The sequence below is a fragment of the Heterocephalus glaber genome, unplaced genomic scaffold (assembly GCF_053883595.1).
Source record: "Heterocephalus glaber isolate CG9 unplaced genomic scaffold, H.glaber_assembly_v1.0 deba00001687, whole genome shotgun sequence".
Classification (NCBI taxonomy): domain Eukaryota; kingdom Metazoa; phylum Chordata; class Mammalia; order Rodentia; family Bathyergidae; genus Heterocephalus; species Heterocephalus glaber.
This window is the reverse complement of record NW_028258412.1, coordinates 23,263,091-23,283,208: the sequence shown is the minus strand read 5'-3', so window position 1 is coordinate 23,283,208 and position 20,118 is coordinate 23,263,091. Positions and strand designations below refer to the sequence as shown.

Sequence of the window (20,118 nt, the reverse complement as noted above, 5' to 3'; positions counted from 1 at the left end):
CACTCAGGATACAGCTGAAGTTCGCTGACTTGTTTCACCTTGAGGCATCTTGGGAAGGGTCTGTCCTTCCGCTTCCCATGTGTGGGGCCAAGAACAGCATCGCGGTCTGACACAGGGTGCGCCAGAGCCCCTTACTCAGTCACGTCCCCCGTGGAAGGGAGGCCCAAGGTGGTCCCTGCACACACTGAGGGCTAGGGCCCCGCGTGCACACACTCACCCTCCACACACTTGGGCCCACACAGGCGGCACTGGGTGGTGTCCGCCCTCCCACCCCCAGCCAGCTACCTTGGGCATGTTCATGTCGTCCATGAACACCAGCAGCCGCTTCCCCATGGGGGGCCCATAAGTGTCCTTCGTGCGCTTCTCTACATTTGCCTCCAGGTTTCTCTGGATGTCCATGGACGTGGTGCGGGAGGAGAAGTTGACCATCAGCACAATCTGAAACAGAGAGAGGGGCTCAGAATGTGGGCCCTTCTCCCGCGGGGCCGCAGGCTGCCGTCAGCTGTGCAAACTCCTGGTCTCTGAACTGGACACCCTTACAACCCAGCGTGGGTCTGTGCAGCATCATTTTTTCAACGCCAAAGTGAGAATTCCTCTTTCCTTCTGGTGGGTGGCATGAGTGGGTAAGGATCTGGGGACAAGTTGAAGACAGCAGGGACAGCGATGGACTCAGTCTCTGCAATTAACGTCTAGGGAGAGGTACGTGCGCCACACCCCCAGGTATCCGTCCTCAGCGGGTCTGGGGATTTTAAATGTGCTTTATGGTGACACCCACATTTGTGGGGACACTGGGAATTTCTGCCTTTTAAAAGAGCCACCAGGGCTGGAAATTTAGCTCAGTGGCACCGCGCCTGCCTCGCAAGTACAAGGTCTTGAGTTCAATCCCCAGTACCAAATAAAAAGTCACCAGCCAGGGTGCCCAGGAGAGCAGTGCACATAAGCCAGCTGTGTGGATGCTGGACGTGTGTCTTGTCACGGTGAATGCATTCAGAGGCTTCTGGTTGAGCCCATGAGCGCCAGCTGCAGTGTCCCCAGGGAGGGTGACATGATGGAGGCTTCTGAAAGTAGCTCCCATCAGCCAGGCCAGCCAGGTACAGCCCATGCAGAGCTGCTGGCTTCCAGGACCCTGCTGATACCTGAGCTGTGGGGGTCAGGAGCTCCTACCCAGGAAATTCGGGGAGACAGTAGCAGTGGGCAGCCCCTCCCCTGGCACATCCAGAGGCAGAGACAAGGGCTGGAGACCTAAGTGGGGAGCGTGGAGAGTGGCACTCACGGGTGGAGGGGACCGAGGCAGTGGGCGGGCAGAGGTCAGAGCTGCAGCCCCAGGAGGAGAGTCTTTACCCAGGCGTAAAATGCCCCGGACACTAGTGGGAGGCCAGGAGGGGGGCACGGTGAGTGGGAGCCGGCCTACATGGGGCTCTGCAGCATCTGAACACCTGTCTACCTGTCTGGGACCCAGCAGAGCTTGGGGTGCACACAGGGGACGCCCCAGCCCCACCTGCTCTTACAGGGGGTACAGGAAGAGAAGGGAGCACAGAGTCCTAGGAAACACTAAGGCAACTGTGGTCCCCTCCGGGCAGCTACACCCTGGCCTGATCCCTCACACACGGCGTGGAGTGCTTGGAGGCTTCTGTCTGAGCCGTGCAGCCTGGCCGAGGGGTGGCACGTGATGTCACAGGCTGCAAAATCATCTCAGTTCCCACTTCACTGTGTACCTTGGACTTCTGCTCTGCAGGAAGCCAGTCCCATGTCACAAGCACCACTGCGATCTGAGTAGGCCCAACCTCCTGCGAGCTTAGGACCCAAATCACATGTTGATGGGATTGGGAGGTGGAATTTTTAGAAGGCAATAGGATCAGGCCATTGAGGAAGTGGTTGTTTTGTTTTGTTTTAATAAAAGTGGACTTCCTGTAGTAAGCCTGCTCCATCCCACCATGAGACACCCTCTGCCAACTCAGGATGCAGCTGAAGACCCTCCCCTCAGCAGCTAGCAACAGCAGGCACTAGGACTTCCCACCCCCCAGAGCCATGACCCAAATCAATTATACCAATTCCCTGTCCAGCAACAGCACAAGGCCAGCACACGGAAGCAGCCCCAGAGCAAGAAGGACAGGCTTGGAGGAGCCACAGTGGAGCCTTCAGACAAATGCAGCGAAAAACAGCTTGCCTGCTGTAACAGCAGCCTGGAGAGAGGCTCCAGCCCAGGGAAATGCCAGGGAACAAGCATTTGCCGCATTCAGCTGCTTTGTGCTGTGTGGTTTGTTATGCGGCAGTAGATGACTTGTACAAACGATGACTTACATTAGTATCTCTGTTCAGATTTTTGAGGAAGTTCTGGGTAGTAACTGTTTTAGAAGTGCCAGATTCACCAACAAAAATAACAGGTTGCTTAATTTTAACCATTTGTTCCAGTATCCAGGTGGTGCGGGTCGTATCCACTGTGTGAACTAAAAGACATCAGAACAGCGGCATTGCAGGAGCAAAAGGGGGGGCATCAAAAGCAGCAGCAAGAGCCAAGCTGTGACCTCAAAACCATGCGTGGGTAAAACCTCTACCTAGGGGAACCGCGTCACCCCACTGGTACTCTCCATCACTGCGGTCCTGAGGTCCAACTCACCTCGGAACCGCTGTTCTCAGGCATGATTCGGTGAGCCCAATATATTTCTGCAGCTGTGTGATCAGTGCCCCCATCCAAGCAGAAAACACCAAACTGTTTCTAGTGCCCAATTCTGATTTATGCTTGGTGTTAAAAACCCAAGTGCTCTGTTGCTTCTGTCATCCCTACACCTGCAGGATGTGGTTCCCTGACTGAAAACTTCCTCTGCAGGGAGCCTCACCAAAGTCGGGTCCGGCCCCCACTCCCACTCCTGAATCCCAGTTGGTTCCTGAGAAAGTGGGGGTGCCTCACTCTGGAGGCACATCAGACCCAAACCGGATGCAATTGTGTGAAATCATCCAGCCGGACTTTATCCAAATCGCCAGAGCAATTCAGTGCGTTGACTGTACAGCCCCGCCTACAAACACCCAGGGTGCATGTTTCCAGGCAACACCGGGTCTCGGCCCTGCGGTCCTCCACGTGCCCAGTGAGCTGTGCAGGCTGAGGGAGCGAAAGTGAGGGCTACTAAGGGCACCCCGCCCTGTGGGCATCAGCCTGTGGTGGGACGGAGGTCACAGCCACCCGAAGGTGCCCAGAGCAGCAGCAGGAGAGCCCAAGGTACCGCCGCCCTTTGGAGGCCCCAGTTCACTGCCCTTGCTTCGTCACAAGCCGCTCCCCAGGTGGGACCCAGACGCCAGCGAGGCCTTGGGATGCTCTTGCTTCCTCCTGCTTACCCAGGATGTTGATAAACTTCCTCTGGTGGTCATGGATGTACTCTGGAACCAAATTGCCCCACGGGACCCACTTGTTCCGTTTGGAATCAAAATGAAAGTCGTACAAGGTCGGAAGGTGACCTGCAGGAAATACAGAAAAGCACATTCGTGTCCTCTAAAAACCCAACCCACTGTGAGCAGGACACCAGGTGACACTCAGTTCCTACCTGGCAATTCCCCGGGTTTGGCCCAAACCCCTTCTGTATCCACAGTGGACAAAGAAGAAAGGCGTTTGACACATTCATCAAACTTAATCCTTCCGTTCTCAAGCAGGGAGGCACCCAGTGAGAAATACAGAGCTTCCAGGAAGTAGCATTCCAGCAGGTCCGGGTCCTCGATCTCTCCTTCTAGTAATGCATCCAACATCTTGGTCAGCTGGGTCACCTGCCTCACAAGAAAGTGCCCAGTTCAGCCCCCATCTTCCTACCCTAGAGGGTCGGCTCTGCCCCAACCCTGGGGCCCAGGGCCCAGTGTGATGGGAACGTACACTCCGCCATATTGGTTTAGGCCAATGGAGCCCAGCACGTTGACTTGAATGGACTCACAGAGCAAGAGAAGAGCACCCACCTTGATGCCCACCCACCACGCTGCAAGCGACCTATATGGCATCTCTGCTCCCCTTAAAGCCCATGCTGGGGTCTACTGAAAGGGAGAATTCTGCCCCGGCAGTGACCACTCCTCACCATGTTTAGGTCTGTCTGCGGAACTATCGTCTTCAGCCTCTCCCCTTGTCTTCTGTCCACGATCCCTTCCACTATCACATCGATGAGAGGGGGCACATACTTCTCAAAAAGATGATTTAAATAGTTTTGTTCCCCCTATGAAAGAGCAGAGTCCCGATGAATTTTCAAAGGTTCATTTACTTAAACGGAAGTTAAGGTTTCACTTGCCCCCAAGGGAAAGGGACATCTGAGGAACAGTCACGTGGCAGATGAGGGACCCTGGCACCTGCCTGTGCATTGTCCTTGGCAACACACTTGCCTGTCACCTCTCTGCCACAGGGTCCACCCCACCCTTGGGAGCAGGGGAGAGGAGACAACAGGTCCCAATGAGCACGGAAGGGCCCTTCAGCCGGAGTTCAAGGGACATCGCCCGCCACCCCACAGACGGCGCAAAGTGCAAGATCCCTCTCCCTAGCAAGGCATCGAAGGCACCAGAGAGTGCTGGAGGCCCCAGAACCTCTCTCCCATGTGGCAGAGCCTCAATGTCTCTCCTGCTCTCTCCTCTCTAGGTCATCATGTCCTGGTCTCCGACTCCCACCACCCCAGTGGCCTTTGCAGAGACACAGCCAGGCCTCCTGCGCCCCTATCGAGAAGGTGGTCACGGTGCCCTGAGAGCGGCCGAAACACAACTCGCACACCCATCTCTACCTCTCAGGGGCACCTGCTGCCAAGATGCTCGGCCATCTCAGAAGCCTTGGGACACGCATGTCGCACAGTCTGGAGTCACCTGAATCTACTGGGTCTCTGCTCCATGCCAAGCTGGGGCTTCACACACTGCCCCCTCCGGTTTCCCAAAGTGCAAGGCATGGGCAGCTCCCGCCTCTCACTGACTGGGCCTCTCTGCACCAGGCTGTGGGCTGCAAACCACAACCACAGGCAACACCTGGCCCACAAATCAGCGTCTCCCGGCCCCCATCGAGCCCTTCATCTGCACACTGTGTCCAGCCATGTTCACACCACCACACCAGAATGAAGCAGGCATCTGGAAGTCTAAAACATCTACTACCACCCCCTTGCAGGGAGCATGTTGACCCCTGGTCCAGACCATGAAGGGGAGACCCAGAAGTGCGTCTGCATGTTTTCATTGGATTCACGCTCAAGGACCTTGGCAGGTCAGGAACACAAGGTCACCCCGCAAGGTCATGAACTTCAACCACAAACATCCCCCCGGGCTGGCCACTCATACTAATAACTTTACGTTTACTGGAGGAATAATTTTTACCTTGCTTTGTATTTTATTAACCCATTTTTTCCAGTATGGTTGATATTTCAAGTTTTGGGGGTCCACATAAACCATTCCACATCGAGACACAGTTGCAGGGGAGGCGTACTGTAAATCTCCAACCTGGAGAAAGAAAGGGAGTTGTTCACATCCACAGCTTTTTTGGTGGCATAAAACCCAAGTCCTGTGCAATTACCACAGCTTCATGAGGCTTTTGGTTGGACACTCAGGTTTAGGGTGAGAGTATACAACGTTTAAAGTTTCCCCTTACTTCAAAATTAATATGAATAAAAATGATGTAGAATAGCTGACAAAAATAAAAAAAATATAAAGAAGAAATCAAGTAATACAAGTCCCACCACCTAGAAACAAACATTGTTGTGGAATGTTTTCCTTTCAGTCTTTTTTTTTTTTTTTTTTTACCATAGTTGAGATGAGGTAAGTAGCATAAAACTTAATACACTGTTAAACCAGCAATATTAACAAAATCTCTCTGTATGAGAAAGACGCAATTCTGCCAGCCAATCAGTGACACACATGCTTCAGTGTGGATGGAGAATGTCCCCCACGCCCTCGTGTGCTCCAAAGTGGGGCCTCTGAGTGGGAACAGCTGCCCTGCTGTTAGGAGGTGGGGTCTTTTCAGTGGTGCCAGTCGCTGGGAACAAGACCTGGGAGGGTACAGCTCGCTTCCCGGCTCCTTGCCTCTCTGTGCTTCCTGGCTGTTCCCTGCTAATCCCCTCAGTGGTTCCATTTCAGCCTGAGAACCAGTCAACCTCGGACTATACCCAGGAGCAAAAATAAGCCTCTTCTCCTTTAAGTTCTGGGTGTCTGGCATTTGTCCCAGCAATGAAGAAACTGACTGAGACAATACACAGATGTGCTGATGAATTTCATAGGCTGGGACAGAAACAACATCAATATGAATCTGGAGCAAAAGCAGCTCCTAGGCCCACCTATGAAATAAGCAACTGGTATTGTGAGCAGGAGATGGGGGCCTTCAGCAGTAGTTTCCAGGAAGAAAGGGGTTCCAGCAAAATACTTGATATGATAGAAAGCTTGGAAAAACAAGGGCGGAACAAAGGCAAATAGTGTGGGAGGAAAAGAAAGGCAATAACAAACTCCAGACAGAACAAATGGCTCTAAAACTCAGAACTGAATCAAATCTCCCCACAAGGTCAACACTGAACCTAACCATTGAATTTGATCCAGTTCTCATCCAACTCTGTTTGTGACCAGAATTGTGGGAAGAATCAAGTTTGTGAACCAAAGTACCACTGTAAATATAATTATAATATACTAGTTGCCTTGCAGTAAATATTTCCACATTCATGAAAATGCAACTGTACACCAATTTAGCAACACACTAGTTGAGGAGGGATGGTCAGCTGGTAGTATAAGCTTTCTCTCTTATAGGTCATGTGTAAACGTGATGACAGATGAAACAGCATGCTGTGCATGTTGCTTTAGATACCAGAATAACTATCAGAAGAAACAACTCAAAAATACTAAATGTAGTCACTTTTTGGTTAGAGAAGGGAGAAGGGGAGCAGATAAACAACAAAGAGACATTACTCACTATAAACTTCTGTGTTTTAAGTAATCATCCATATGTATTGCTATGTTGATAAACTTTTAAATTTTTAATTAAAAGGAAGACTTCTGTTCAAAACTGTTCCTCATTGCTACTTGCCTCAAAGAGCAGAGCACAGTGTGCCTGGAGCCGGATGCGCTCCCCGTTGGCCAGTGTCAACAGCTTGTTGTCGTCCATCACGGAATTCATGTTTTCCACCCACAGAGCGTCCACATCGCCATCAAACAAAATGTACCTGGAGTGACCACAGGGAAGGGAGCCAGGGTCCGAGACGGCTTCCAACTGATGTCCCCGGCCACTGTCTTTTCCCAGGCTTTTCCAACCAGGATCTGACAGAGGGTCCTGCCCGGTCGGGAGGTTCTATCACATGCCACATGAAAACTGTCTTAATTAGCCACCAATATTTAAGAATCTGGGAGGGCCGGGGATGTATCTCAGTGGTGCCTCTGCCTGCCTCAAAAGCACAAGGTCCTGAGTTCCATCCCCGGTACCGAAAAAGAAAAAGAATCAGGGGACCTCACACAAATATCTGGATTTCTTCTGTCTTGGGAAAACTGAGTCTGACCACGCTGGCCTGCGGTCTTGCCTGGGAACCATTTGCTGGTGCTGAATAGTGGCTGTCCATGGTGACCGAAAGGTCACCATCCGCTCTCCACCCCCCACTTCATTCTTCTCTTAAATCTGAGGCTGAGTATCCCTTGCTACTTTCCATGTTTTATCTCCTATTTTCTGATGGTGGAGTTAACAGAAGAGGGAAGAATTCCATAAATCCATGGGTAGTGGGCTGGGTGGTTACTGCCCTCCCAAAGATATGTTCACCAAAAGTTCTGACCGTAACATTATTTGGGGGAAAGGTCATTGAAGATTTAATTACATTAAGCATCTCACGCCTGGATCATTCTGGGTCAGCAAGAGGCTCCCTGATCCAAAGATAAGCATCTTTTATGAGAAAAGAGTAGAGGGAGGATTCGACACACAGAGCAGGAAGCCACGATAAGGAGGAGGCGGGGGCTGGAGTGATGTGGCCACAGCCAAGCACATCTGACACCCTCAGAGCCTGGACGAGGCTGGGGAGGATCTGCCCAGAGCCTCTGCAGGGAGCAAGGCCCAGCTAACGCCCTGATCTCAGACTTCCAGCCTCCAGGACTTACAGAATAAATTTCTGTTGTTCTAAGCCACTTGGAGACTTACTATGGCAGTGCTGTAAAATTAACACACCCTGTAGTGTGGTCCGCGTCACTCATTTATGCTGCCCAAGGGGCTCCCAGGAACACCTGATATCTGAGCTCGGGGGTGACACACCATCGTCCCACCAGCAGACACACTCTGGCTCCACAGCCTCGGCTATTCAATCCATGTGACATTCGGATTTGGGGGCTCTAATGGGTTACATCACAGCAAAGCCCACCTCCAAGGCTGGCTCTCTTCTGTCTCCTCCTACAATGCTTTGATATTCCTTCATCTACTACACTGATATTAGTAGTCAGATTTTTAAACAGCATTTTGGTTTGTTTTCTGCTAGTATTTTTTTCTATTTAACTTTTTTGGTTTTCAGTAATTTCAGACTTACAGAATTTCAGGGATAGAATTGTACAAAGAACTCTCATATATCCTTCAGCTGAATTCTCCAGCTGTTAGATGTTTTGCCACATTTGCATTCTCTCTCTCTCTCTCTGAACCATCCAAGTGAGTCGCAGACATAACATCCCGTGTTCCTAAATATCTTAGCATGTGTCTGCTAAGAACAAAACCTTCTCCCACCTAACCACAGAGCTATTAACTCCAGGAAACTTGACACCGATATGATTCCACTGCCTAACAGACAGCCCAGGATCAGAGTTCGCTGGTGGCCCCACAGGAAGCCCCCGCTTATATTCATGGTGAGAAGACTGACGCAAGCAGCCATCAACAGACACTCAAATCGGGGAAGGCTCGATGCGGGAGGGGACAGGCACGCGGCATGGGTGTCTCCCCAGACAGGCCATCAGCCTCCAGGGTGAAAATGGGGTCTCATCTCAAAGACAAACTTCCCCGATCACACAGAAAACCCACGTCTCCTGCCTCTGATGTGGGCTCCCTCTCTCAGGGGAGAGCCTCTGGCAAACCCCAACTAAGTACTTCCGTGAAACAGCCGCTCTAGAATCTTCCAGAACGTCAAGGTCATAAAAGATAAAGAAATCCTGAGGAATCGAGATTCAAAGATGACAAAGACCAAACGACTGGGCCCAATTCGAAATCCTGGGCTGGTCCAGAGTCAAGGAGGAACGTTAAACAGAGATTTTAAACGTCATCAGCTGAGACTTTAGTCTCTGTCATTTGAAGAGGTTTTCAAAATCCCGGTACCCACTACCGGCCGTTGAGGAGGGCCGGTGGAGACCACACACAGAGCTCTGGGACAGCGCTGGCCACCTGGCTGTGACCCCCGTCTGCCAGACCCTGCACACCCATGGTCTCGGCTCTCTCCCGCCCCGGCACTCACTTCCGCTCCTTCTTGTCCGTGGGCTTGTTGATCTCCCGGAAGATGTTGGACAGCACCCCATCCGTCCAGTCTCGTGTAGTGGGATCCAGGATGCCATAGAGCTCGATGACACTCATGGCCTTGGGGTTCAGGATGTACAGCTTCGTGATGAGCCCCAGCCTGCACCAGAGGAGAGAGTTCAGCAGGGACTCGGGCACGCTACACACCTAGGAGCCCAAGCCAGGGGCTGAGGGGCCAGATGGGAACTGAACCAAAATGCAGAATGTGACCCTCGCGAGCTCCCCAGGGCCTCCTGGGTGCTATCAAGAGTTTACACCAAACGGGAATGGTCCAGGGCCACAGCGCTGCCTGGCCACCAGGAAGCCACATGTGCGTGTCCGTGACAAGTCTCATGAGGGGCTCCTGGCTGGTGGTGCAGCAGCAAGCATGGACTCCAGCAGGACGCAGCGAGCTCTCTGCACTGCTGATGCTTGGTGCTGTGCGTGTGCACGTGTGAGCATGTGTGTACGTGTGTGTATGTGCGTGTGTCACCTCGGCACTGAGCCACATCCCCAGCCCTTTTTATTTTTCATTTTGAGACAGCATCTGGCTAAGCTGTCAAGTTGCCCAGGCTGGGCTCAGACTTGCAATCCTCCTGCCTCAGCCTGCCAGAGTGCTGGAAATATGGGAGTGTATCATCATACCCGGCTCCAATTCTCATTTACAGAATTACTGACTCTGGTAAACAGGGCAATTCCCTTTATAGTGACTGTAAATTCCTCCCACGCTATGTGATTAATCTAAAGAAAACTAAACATCATACAGCCCTGGTTCACAATTAACAAATAAAAGTAGTATGCATACAATATTCCATATACACTCATATGCAAGAGTTCTATAAATTGTCTAACAGTGAACTAGTTCAAGAAGGAAATACAGAATTGTTAAGGCAAAAACCACCTGGAATCAGTAAGCTACTGACTCCACTTTCCTCGTCTCGTGGGGAACATATGAAGGAACAGGAGAAATAAGAGTGGTTTGCTCGAGAGGTTTCACAGAGTGTCTAGAAATGCTGGAGCCACGAAGCTGACACCGCGCGGTTTGGATGCTTTGGAGCACCACTCGAGCCTTCCTGGAATCCAGTTATTGCTTAGGAAAGGCGAGAGGTCGGGAGATCCCTTCCAGGAGAAGGCCATGGGCCATGAGGGCTTGGGGGAGTAAGGCATCCGGGTGGGTGACGCCCCTTTTCCCGCCACTCTGACACCACAGCAGCGCCACCTGGTGGTGAGTCCTGACTTAGGCAAGAGGAGCGCTCTGAACACCAAGGGAAGGACGCGACTTAAATTCGTTTGCAAAGTATTTTAAAACAGTTTGTGATATTCTCATTTCACAAGTCAACCTAAGCGCTGTCAGGTGCACAAAGGGGGCCTGCATTCTGCATTCTAAAATATGTTCACCAAGCCGGGCGTGGTGGTGCACGCCTGTAATCCCAGCACTGAAGGAGGCTGAGGCAGGAGGATCATAAGATTGAGTCCCATCTGGGTGACTTAGCGAGAGACCTTTTCTCAAAATAAAAAGGGCTGGGGCTGTAGCTCAGTGGCAGAGCACTCTTGGGTTCAATTCCCAGTCCTGCAGAGAAAATTAATTCGTCAATTAGTTCATTAAATGTGTTAACTCTATCAGCAATGAAACAAGAAAGCTACTGAGTTTAAAGGGTTGCTCAGGACAAATTTCCCCTCCCGGGAAATCAGGGATTGAGGTAGGTCCTGGTGATTCTGTCACCCACGAAAGCGCCCCAGCAGTCAGCACCCCCCCCCGCCCGCCCGCCGATGGTGCCCGTACTCACCTGGTCTGGGCCTGACACAGGGCACTGATGACCACGGACTTGCCCCCGCCTGTGGGCCCAACCACCATGGTCGTGTGCCGGGTCATCATGGTCTCGAACATCTGAACCACTTTATCCACCTGCGGGACAAGTACTGTAAAGACACAATTTTACTGACCCCGAACCCCTGCACCGTGCAATTCACCCAGCCCCGACTTCAGTGCAGTCACAGGGCTGTGCAGCCCAGGCCCCTTTCTGTCCCCATCGGCCACCTCTCTCAATCCTACTGCGCTCACACAGCCCTTGCCAGACACCAGTCTGCTCTGTGGATCTGCCCATTCTGCACATCCCACGTAGATGGAATCACATAATACGTGGCTTGGCGCCTGGCTTCTTTCACTGAATACCATGCTTTTGAGATTGCATTATGGTATGTGCAACTCCTTCATGGCTGAGTATTATTTCATGGTGTGGATGGCCATGGTCTGTCCACCCACTCATCAGGTGACGGACACTGTGCTGTCTCCACTCTTTGGCTGCTATGATCAGTGCTGCTGAGAGCATGCAGGACCTGGTTCCTCATGGGTCTACACCAAGGAATAGAATTGCTGGGTCCAACAGTTGCTCTGTTTAACCAGGTGAAGGACAGCCAGGCCGCACCCAACATGGGTGTGTCATTTTGCATATCTGCCAGAAAAGACATCTTTTTTGTTTTATTTATGGGGGGGGGGTGCTCTAAACAAAATACATAATTGATCTGATCTCATTGTGTCCCAGACAGTTGGAGGGTGAGGTGCAGCTACAGATGTTGTGCAATATCATTCAGCCCTAAAAAAGGTATGCAGTGCTGGCCAGGTTGTGACACAGATGAGCCTCAAGAACACCACACTGAGCGACAGAAGCCAGACCCCAAAGGACAAAGCTGTAAGACGCAACTGCATGCTGTCCCTAGAGGAATCGAGGCCATAGAAAGAAGGATAGAATGGGGGTGCAGGGCTGGGGTGGGGTTCACATGTACAGAGTTTCAGTGGCCAGACATGGTGACAGCGCACAACAGCTGGACTGAAAGCCACTGAGCTATGCTGTGCGTGGCTCCCAGTAAGCTTTGTTACCTGTGTTTCACCATAGCTTTTATGCTTGAGCTGCAAAGCTCGCGTGGTGGACATCTGCCTTCCTTCTCTGTAAAGAACTGCAGGATGGGCGGCACACCCAGCACCCAGCACCCCACCCGGCCCTGCCGCTCACCTGCACCGGCAGCAGCATGTAGCCGCCCTCCGCCAGCACCTGCTCCACAGCGTCGTTGAAGTTGGGGTAGCGCACACGCGGGCAGTCCAGCCCCGGGAAGAGGTCGGAGATGAGCCCCAGGAAGAGGGGGACGTCCTCGAAGACCAGCTTGGGCAGGTTCATGTCCCGCAGGGCCCGCACGAGCACCACATCCTGGGCAGAGGGCCGGGACACCCGCTCACTAACTGGAAACCACACGGTACTGGGGACTGAACCTAGGGCCTTCACAACTGCCTTTTCTCGTGTCTTTCATTTTGAGACAGCATCTCACTGAGTCACTAAATTGCCCAGGCTGGACTCCAACTTTTGATCCTCCTGCCTCAGCCTCCCAGAGTGCTGGGATTAGACATGTGTGCCACCACGCCCGTCTAAAGTATCATACACTTATATATTTTTATGTATTAAATATATATTTAGTATATAAATGCATAAAAATATATACAGAGTAATTATATATGGGTTTCTCTTTTTTTGGTTCCTTTTTGATACCAGGGATTAAACTCAGGACCTTGCACTTGCAAGGCAGGTACGGTACCACTGAGCTAAATCCCCACGTTTTTATGTATTTCACATAAAATTTTAAACTTTAAAAGAATTTCATTTAATTCTATATAAGGTATAAAATTTTATGTAGGAAACAATTTAGATAAAATTTTTTATTAAATAAAAATTTATATGAGATATCAAAGTTTTTTTTAAATGTGTACTTTATCTTTCAAACTTGTATATGAAAATTTAGAAAACTAAAATGGAATCTATAAAAATGCAGTATAAAAATCAAATGAAATCTAAAAATGCTTGCGTGTGGTCGCTAGGGAAACCGGGAGCCTGCGCAGGCTTGGGTGAGTCTCCTGGAAGAAGCACGGTGGTGCTTTCCTCTCGTCTTTGTGGCGAAGAGAAGCCAGGGAGGGTGGGCAAGGGCGGCTGGACCTGCTCAGTGGGCGTGGGCCATGGGCGCGTCTGGAAATGCCACCCTGACCCCCACGGGCCTGCACAGTGAAAACCCGTTAATTTTTCAAACCTCACTCTCAAGCCTCGGAAGAAGTCTGTCCCCTCCGCCCCACCATCCCGAGACTGCAGGTGCACCGTCCCCATGGGGGCGTCCAGACTGCAGGGGCGCGGGGCACCGCCCTGCCTCACCAGGACCAGGAAGTGGGCAGGCGGCCGAGCGAAGGGAGGGCCAGCCCAGACCCAAGCCTCCGGCCGGGCGCTATCCCGCGCGTGAGCCCGGCTCCGGCCTCGCCAGACGCAGGGACCGCAGCTAACAGCAGGGCGCACCTCGCGCAGCTCCGAGGAGCCTCTCTTCAGCTCTCCCGCCATGACCAGCACCGACTTCAGGGCGCGGAGCCCGAAGTCGTAGTGGTGCTGCTTGGACAGCTGCTCCCGCGCCAGCTTGTACAGCACCGTCATCTTCTTGGCCAGCGACTGCGGGAGAGACCGGGACAAAAACGCAACGATGCGAGTGCGGAGAAGCTGCATGCAGGCTTCGGCGCAGACTGCGCCAAGGACTCCCGGCGCGACCGCCAGGAGCACCCGGCCCCTCACCTGAACCGGAACCCAAACCCGAGCCCGAGCCCGAGCCCGAGCCCAACCGTCTCCACCACCAGAAAGGCGCCATCCTTGGCTTCAAGCCACGGCCTCCAGGGCTTCCCCGAGCCGGCCTCTTCCGGCCCCTTCCGGCCCCTTCCGCAGACACCCGGGCAGATAGATGCTTGTTCACTGTGACCCAGCCCTGTCACTCAGGCGCCTCCTGCACCCGTCCCGAGGGCGGCTCGGCCACCCTGTCTGCCACAGGACTTTGGGTCGGGAAAGTAAAAAAGACCTCATCACTCAAAGCCAGAATCCTGGCATCCGGATGAGCAGCAAGAGCCTTCGAAAACTCCTGCAGGAGAGCCGCAGGGTGACGCCTCAGCTAAAATCCCCTCCAGCTTGTGCCTTTTCCAGAACCTTCCAGAAACAGCTGTGTGCGTGCTGTTACAGAGAAATGTGCTGAAAGAGGAGTCCACAAAACCCACACAGATAGATACAGACATACACAGATGGATATAACACATTTATACTAGTGGTCCACACCTGTCATCCCCGCTGCCTGGCAGGCTGAAGCAGGAGGATCTCAAGTTTGAAACCAGCCTAGGCAATTTAGTAAGACTCTGCTTCAAAATTAAATAGCAACGATAACAATAAGGACTGGCATGTCGCTAGTGATAGAATACTTTCCTAGCATTCACACACCCCCAGGTTTAATCTCTAGTACCTCAAAAAATGTATATCTTTTGAAAGAAGGTATTATAAAAGATTGATCTATCCATCTACAGATATGTATATATAGTACCTATATTAAAAAGGATGTTATAGAAGATACACATATATGTGGCAGGATTCACATATATACATTTATATGTATTTATTTAAGCTGCAAACGTGAAGGGTACCAGGACCTCTGGGTTACTGGTGTCACAACTTCTCGTGAACCTTGAAACCTTCCAAACCTAACAGGGCCTTTTTTGTTTGGTTGGGTGGGGTTTGTTTGTTCTTTTTGTGGTCCTGGGGATTGAACCCGGGGTCTTTGCACTGAGCAACATCCCCAGGCCTTTTTATTTGTTTATTTTACTCTGACACAAGGTCTTGGTAAGTTGCCCAGGCTAGGCTGGAACTCGCAACCCTCCTGCCTCAGCCTTCCAGAGTGCTGGGGTTAGCAGCACTCACCGTCACGCCTGCATAGAAGTAATTGTAAGGAGAGAGGGAGAAAGCGAAGAGGTTTGCAGTGCCGGACAGACGGAGAGGGCCCGGCAGCTGCACCCACCTTGGCGCCCAGGAAGCCCTCGGAGAAGAGCATGATCTCGCAGATCTGCTGCAGGTCGGGCACGATGACCACCACAGGCCGGAACAGCGCCTTCACGGACTCGGGCAGCTCTGTGCGGCCCGCATAGCCAGGGTTCATGGTGATGAAGATGCCCACGCGTGCATCCAGCAAGATCTCCTGCCCTTCAAACTGCAGGCAGGACGGGGTCACGGGCAGCGCTCCTGGGAGGCGCCATGGGACCCAGCAAGTCGGGCGGCCTCTCTGACCTCAGCCTCCTTCTGTACCTATGAGTCCCAGCTCAGGCTCACTTGAAGTCTGAGGAGTAGCACAGCCTGGGCCGTCACAGAGCACGCTAACTTGGGGAAGCCCGGCCATCCCGCTCCCACTGGGAACCAGCCTGGCGAGACCCCGGCCCCCGCCATCCCCCCACAGGCCCACGGGGCTCCGTGCCCGCCATCCGGCCTCACCTGGAACGTGGTGAGTTGGTGGATGAGCGCGTTGCGGATCGTCTGGATCTGCGAGGAGATCACCGACAGCACGGACACGTCGATCCGGTTGAACTCATCGAAGCAGCCCCAGGCCCCGCACTGCGCCAGGCCGGAGAAGATCTTGCCCACAGCCTGTGGCAACACCAGCGTCAGGCAGAGGCCAGGCCCTCCCCAGCCCTCAAGTGAGCACCGCGTCTCCAGGTGCATCTTAGAAACTGAACGACAGGATCGTCAGTGGGCCGAGAGGCAGGGTCCCAGCCCTGCCACTGAGTTCCCTCTGGAAAGATCCCAAAGCCCCTCATGGGCCCCTCACACCCAATATTTTATAAATCAAGATTTCTCTCTGAGTACAAACTTCAGATTCCTGGCTTCTCTCAAAATGCTGAAAATCTAGTGACGGTCAGAGCCAATGACAGTGACATTCAGAGCTGAGCTCTGCAGCTGGCCACAGCCCACCCGACCCCGTCCCCTCTCGGCCTCCGCCTGGGAGCGAGGACCACTCGTTACTCCGGGGCGCTAGGCGGGGACCAGTGAGAAGCGGCAGTTGTTTTACAGGCAGCTGGGCAGCACCCCCGCCACACCAAAGACGGCCTGGGGTGGCGCAGCGCCGCACCTTGTAGTCCATGCCCTCGCCGCAGTTGGTGACGACGCACAGCAGCCCCAGGGCCTTGGCCAGGTCCTTGGTGGTCTCGGTCTTGCCGGTTCCGGCCGGGCCGGCGGGGGCACCGCCCAGGTACATGGCCAGCGCCTGTGAAGGGCCCAGGGCGGGGTCAGAGCAGAAAGGAAGTGGCCTCCGACTTGGGCCCTGTGACAGTGATGACAACGCACACGGGAGGCCTGTGGACAGCGGTGGTGGCGTCAGTGCAACGGGGTGTGAAGACAGCCGGGCGGGGACTTCCGGGCAGCCCTGGGGACACCGGAGAGAGATGCGCACTGGGGCCGGCGTGCTGGGACAGCAGTGCCGCCCAGCGTGGGGCACCGTCCAGGCCCCTGGGGAGGGAGGGAGGGACAGAGGCAGAGGAAGGTGGCTGCTCTGTACCCGAGGCTCGCGCCTTCACCGCAGGACCAGCTCCTGTCGGCCCTGACCGCCCAGCGACCTGGACCCAGGCTCGGAGGCTGCCGGCCACCTTGGTCATCTCTTCCTGTGTCCGTGCGTGTGTGCGTGCGTGCGTGCGTGCGCATGTGTGTGCGCGCCTGTGTGTGCATCTGGGGGGAGGTGAGGAGTTCTGGAGAAGCCCGACTACTGTAAATCAATTCACGCTCTCACTCTTCAAAAGAAACACGAAAGGGTGCTACAGCTACAGCCCCGTCTGTGGCTTGGGCTTCCCACTCGCACGCCTTCCCCTGCGCTGTCCCTGGGCCCCAGGCGCCCAGGGCTGAGTCTCCGCAGCAGAACTGGCACTGGCCCCTGCAGACCTGCCCGGACACGGCCTGCTCTAAGCTGGACGCCTACCCTGGGGCCTCTCCTGGCACCATCTCCCCTGAGGCTACTCACAGGCGGTCGCCCCGGGACAGTCCCACACATCCCGCTGGGTCCCCTGGACCCAGGCTGCGGACGGAGCCACGATGCCCACGTGGTGCCAAAGGGCCCCGTTCCCCACAGAACGCGCCACCAAGGGTCTGAGGCCAGAGTCTCCAGCCGGCGTCACCTGCGTGAGCGTCAGGTAGATGCGGTCGGTGAGGGGCGTGATGACCAGCCGCCCGTTGAGCCCCATGTACTCGTAGCCGTAGCCGAAGGTCCCTGTGCACTGGCGGATGTTCAGCTCGTCCGGCTCCCGGTCCCAGTAGAACCGCAGCTGACTCTCCCACTCGAACTCCCGCGCCTCCAGGATGCTGGGCAGGACAGAGGAGGGCGGGGTGGCTCGGGGAGGCCAAGGTGAAGGGGCCCAGGATGCCCGCCCTGCCGAGGGACCACCTGCCACGGATGAAGGAGTCCACGATGTCCCGGGCGTGCACATCGATGATGAGCATGGTGTTGTACTTCTTCCGGTCGTTCTTGCTCAGGGGCGTGGTGATGCGCGTGACCAGCTCGTCGATCTGCCGGTGCATCTTCTTGCCGAAGTTCTTCATAGCCTGCTTCTCCCCTGCCCGCACCTTGCAGAACACGTCCTCCACCTCCCAGGTCCACCACACCTGGCTGGCGGCCAGCACCACCATACCCTGGTACAGCAGCATCCAGTCCACCCTGGGGACAGCACACCTGTGAGCCATGTGGCCAACCAGGCCGGTGCCTTTCCTGAGTGTGGGGGCACACCCTGCACCCTGGGCACGCTGGAAGGCTGAGGCAGAAGGATCCAAGTTGGGGCCCAGCTCAGACAACTCAGCAATTTAATTAGATTCTGTCTCAAGAAATAATTTTGTAAGGGGGTGGGGATGGGGATATAGCTCAGTGAAAAGGCCCTGGGTTTAATCCCAGTACTGTAAAAAAATAAAATAAAAAGGGCTGGGGATATAGCTTAGTGGTAGAAAGCTTGGTTCAATCCCTAGTAGGAAAGGAGAGAGAGAAAGAAAGAGAGAGAGACTGGGGACTGAACCCAGGGCGGTGGCCCTGAGCTACACCCCAGCCCTCTTTAATTTTTATTTCGAGATGGAGTCCCATGAGGTCATTAGGTTGCCCAGGCTGGGCTGGAACTTGCCACCCTCCTGCCTCAGCCTCCCAGCATGCCCTCCCCTCCATGCTGGAGGACACCTTGGGAAGCACTGCCCTCGGGGGCAATCGCTGCTGACTCTCAGGCAGAAGCTCATGCATGCGGGGCCTGCCGGCCGCCTCCACACAGCCCACTCGCCTGCTCCGGTCCTCGCGGTACTTGAAGATGGCCTCCTTGGTGACCAGCCGGTTGGTCCTCCTCATCTCGTGCAGCACGGCCGTCATCCAGTCCTCCACGTGGCCCTCAACGCGGACCAGCTTCTGGAAGTTCATCACCTCGCCCTCGGCTGAGACCATGGCTGACACCAGCTTCTCCCCACTTTCCCCGTCACTAAAGCGCAGCAGGGCGATGTTGTCATACATCTGCGGCACAGAGGGTGGCCCGGCCATGGCACGCTTGCTGCATGTGTGTTACACATGTGTGCACACACGGTGCAAGCCAAGCAGGAAGCAGGTGCTTCACCCCTGAGCCCCCATCCCCCAGCCCGCTGCTTATGCTCCAGAATCCGGAGCAGCCAGTGCTCCGCCCTGCCACTGCTGCAGACAAGCCAACTCCAGCTCCCTGTAATCCTGGCTGCTCGGGAGGCTGAGGCAGGAGGGTGGCAAGTCCAGCCCAGCCTGGGCTCAGCACTAGCGCACTTGCCCAGCACACATGAGGCCCTGGGTTCCAGCCCCAGCACCACCACCACCAAAATACAGAGCTGACGACTGGCCTCCCTCTGCCCTGTATCACAAAGGACAGTTTCCCTGCTGCTTCCTGCTATCATGTAGGTCCTGGATATGTGTGTGTGTGTGTGTGTGTGTGTGTGTGTTTATAAAAAAGCAAGAAATCGTGAGGAGGAAAAAAATCACTCCAAACCATGACAGTGGCTTTCTCCAGGAAGAAGAAGTACAAGTACAGAGGGAGGGGACGATGGTGTGATGACTTTATCTGTGAACTTTACAGGAAAAGTGACAAGGGTGACTGACATCAGTGCTGGGTGGTGCTGGCCAGGTTATTTGGGCAACGCGAATGCAGGCATGGCTGCGAGAACTCTGTAACCTGAACTCTTCGTGGTGGGGACAGGCCCTCCTGCCTCGGCCTCCGAGTGCGGGGTTCCGGGCGTGCTGTGTGGTCACACACCTTGATCATGTGCTCCTGCACGCACAGCGGGTCGCTGCTGCCCAGGATGCTGAGCAGCTCGTTGTCCGAGATGAAGAAGAAGCGTGGGAAGGCGTTGCGCTTGGAGTCCAGGTAGTTGTTGAGGCTCTTCTGGCACTTCTCCAGGCCCTCAGCCACGTGCTGCAGGTCGGCCAGGCGGTTGGGGGCCTCGCAGCACCTCCGGATCACCGGGTCCTTCAGGGTCTCGCCCATAATCTGTGTGCACAGGACGAGGCGTCAGTGTCACCAGCCAGGGATGCGGTCCCCAACTGCCGCCCGCAGGCCCCACCCTCCGGGTCTGTGCTTGAATTCTCAGACCAAGGACACTCAGCCTACACTGCCAGGCCAAAGTGGTTCCAAGCTTGCAAAGTAACGTGTGTTCGACCTCCTACATTTTAAACAGGCAAATTACTTTCCTAATAAAAATAAGTGTAAAAAAAGTCACTATCATATGCATTTGTTCTACAAAAATATATATATATATACACACATATATATACATATGCATATATACATATACATATATATACACACATATATATAATAAGGGCCAGGGATTTAGCTCAGT

The 20,118-nt window shown here is 53.9% G+C and overlaps 1 protein-coding gene across 7 annotated transcripts in view; it reads right to left on the bottom strand.

Moving 5' to 3' along the window:
- Window positions 1–20,118, bottom strand: part of Dnah10 (dynein axonemal heavy chain 10) — a 98,312-nt gene that overhangs the window by 32,511 nt on the left and 45,683 nt on the right. For all 7 annotated transcript variants that reach the window (XR_002394580.2, XM_021257629.2, XM_087198035.1 and 4 more), the window contains exons 29-46: window positions 19,533–19,766; window positions 18,549–18,772; window positions 17,678–17,947; window positions 17,412–17,595; window positions 16,376–16,510; window positions 15,742–15,894; window positions 15,275–15,463; window positions 13,750–13,896; window positions 12,433–12,624; window positions 11,209–11,327; window positions 9,384–9,542; window positions 7,004–7,139; window positions 5,314–5,436; window positions 4,053–4,187; window positions 3,537–3,753; window positions 3,331–3,450; window positions 2,302–2,447; window positions 286–438 (exon numbers count right to left, since the gene is read on the bottom strand). Coding sequence is in view for 6 of the 7 variants with exons in the window: in XM_021257629.2 (XP_021113288.2) it covers window positions 286–438; window positions 2,302–2,447; window positions 3,331–3,450; window positions 3,537–3,753; window positions 4,053–4,187; window positions 5,314–5,436; window positions 7,004–7,139; window positions 9,384–9,542; window positions 11,209–11,327; window positions 12,433–12,624; window positions 13,750–13,896; window positions 15,275–15,463; window positions 15,742–15,894; window positions 16,376–16,510; window positions 17,412–17,595; window positions 17,678–17,947; window positions 18,549–18,772; window positions 19,533–19,766 (3,036 nt within the window). In the remaining variant the exon portion in view is untranslated. The remainder of the gene's footprint in view (window positions 1–285; window positions 439–2,301; window positions 2,448–3,330; window positions 3,451–3,536; window positions 3,754–4,052; window positions 4,188–5,313; window positions 5,437–7,003; window positions 7,140–9,383; window positions 9,543–11,208; window positions 11,328–12,432; window positions 12,625–13,749; window positions 13,897–15,274; window positions 15,464–15,741; window positions 15,895–16,375; window positions 16,511–17,411; window positions 17,596–17,677; window positions 17,948–18,548; window positions 18,773–19,532; window positions 19,767–20,118) is intronic.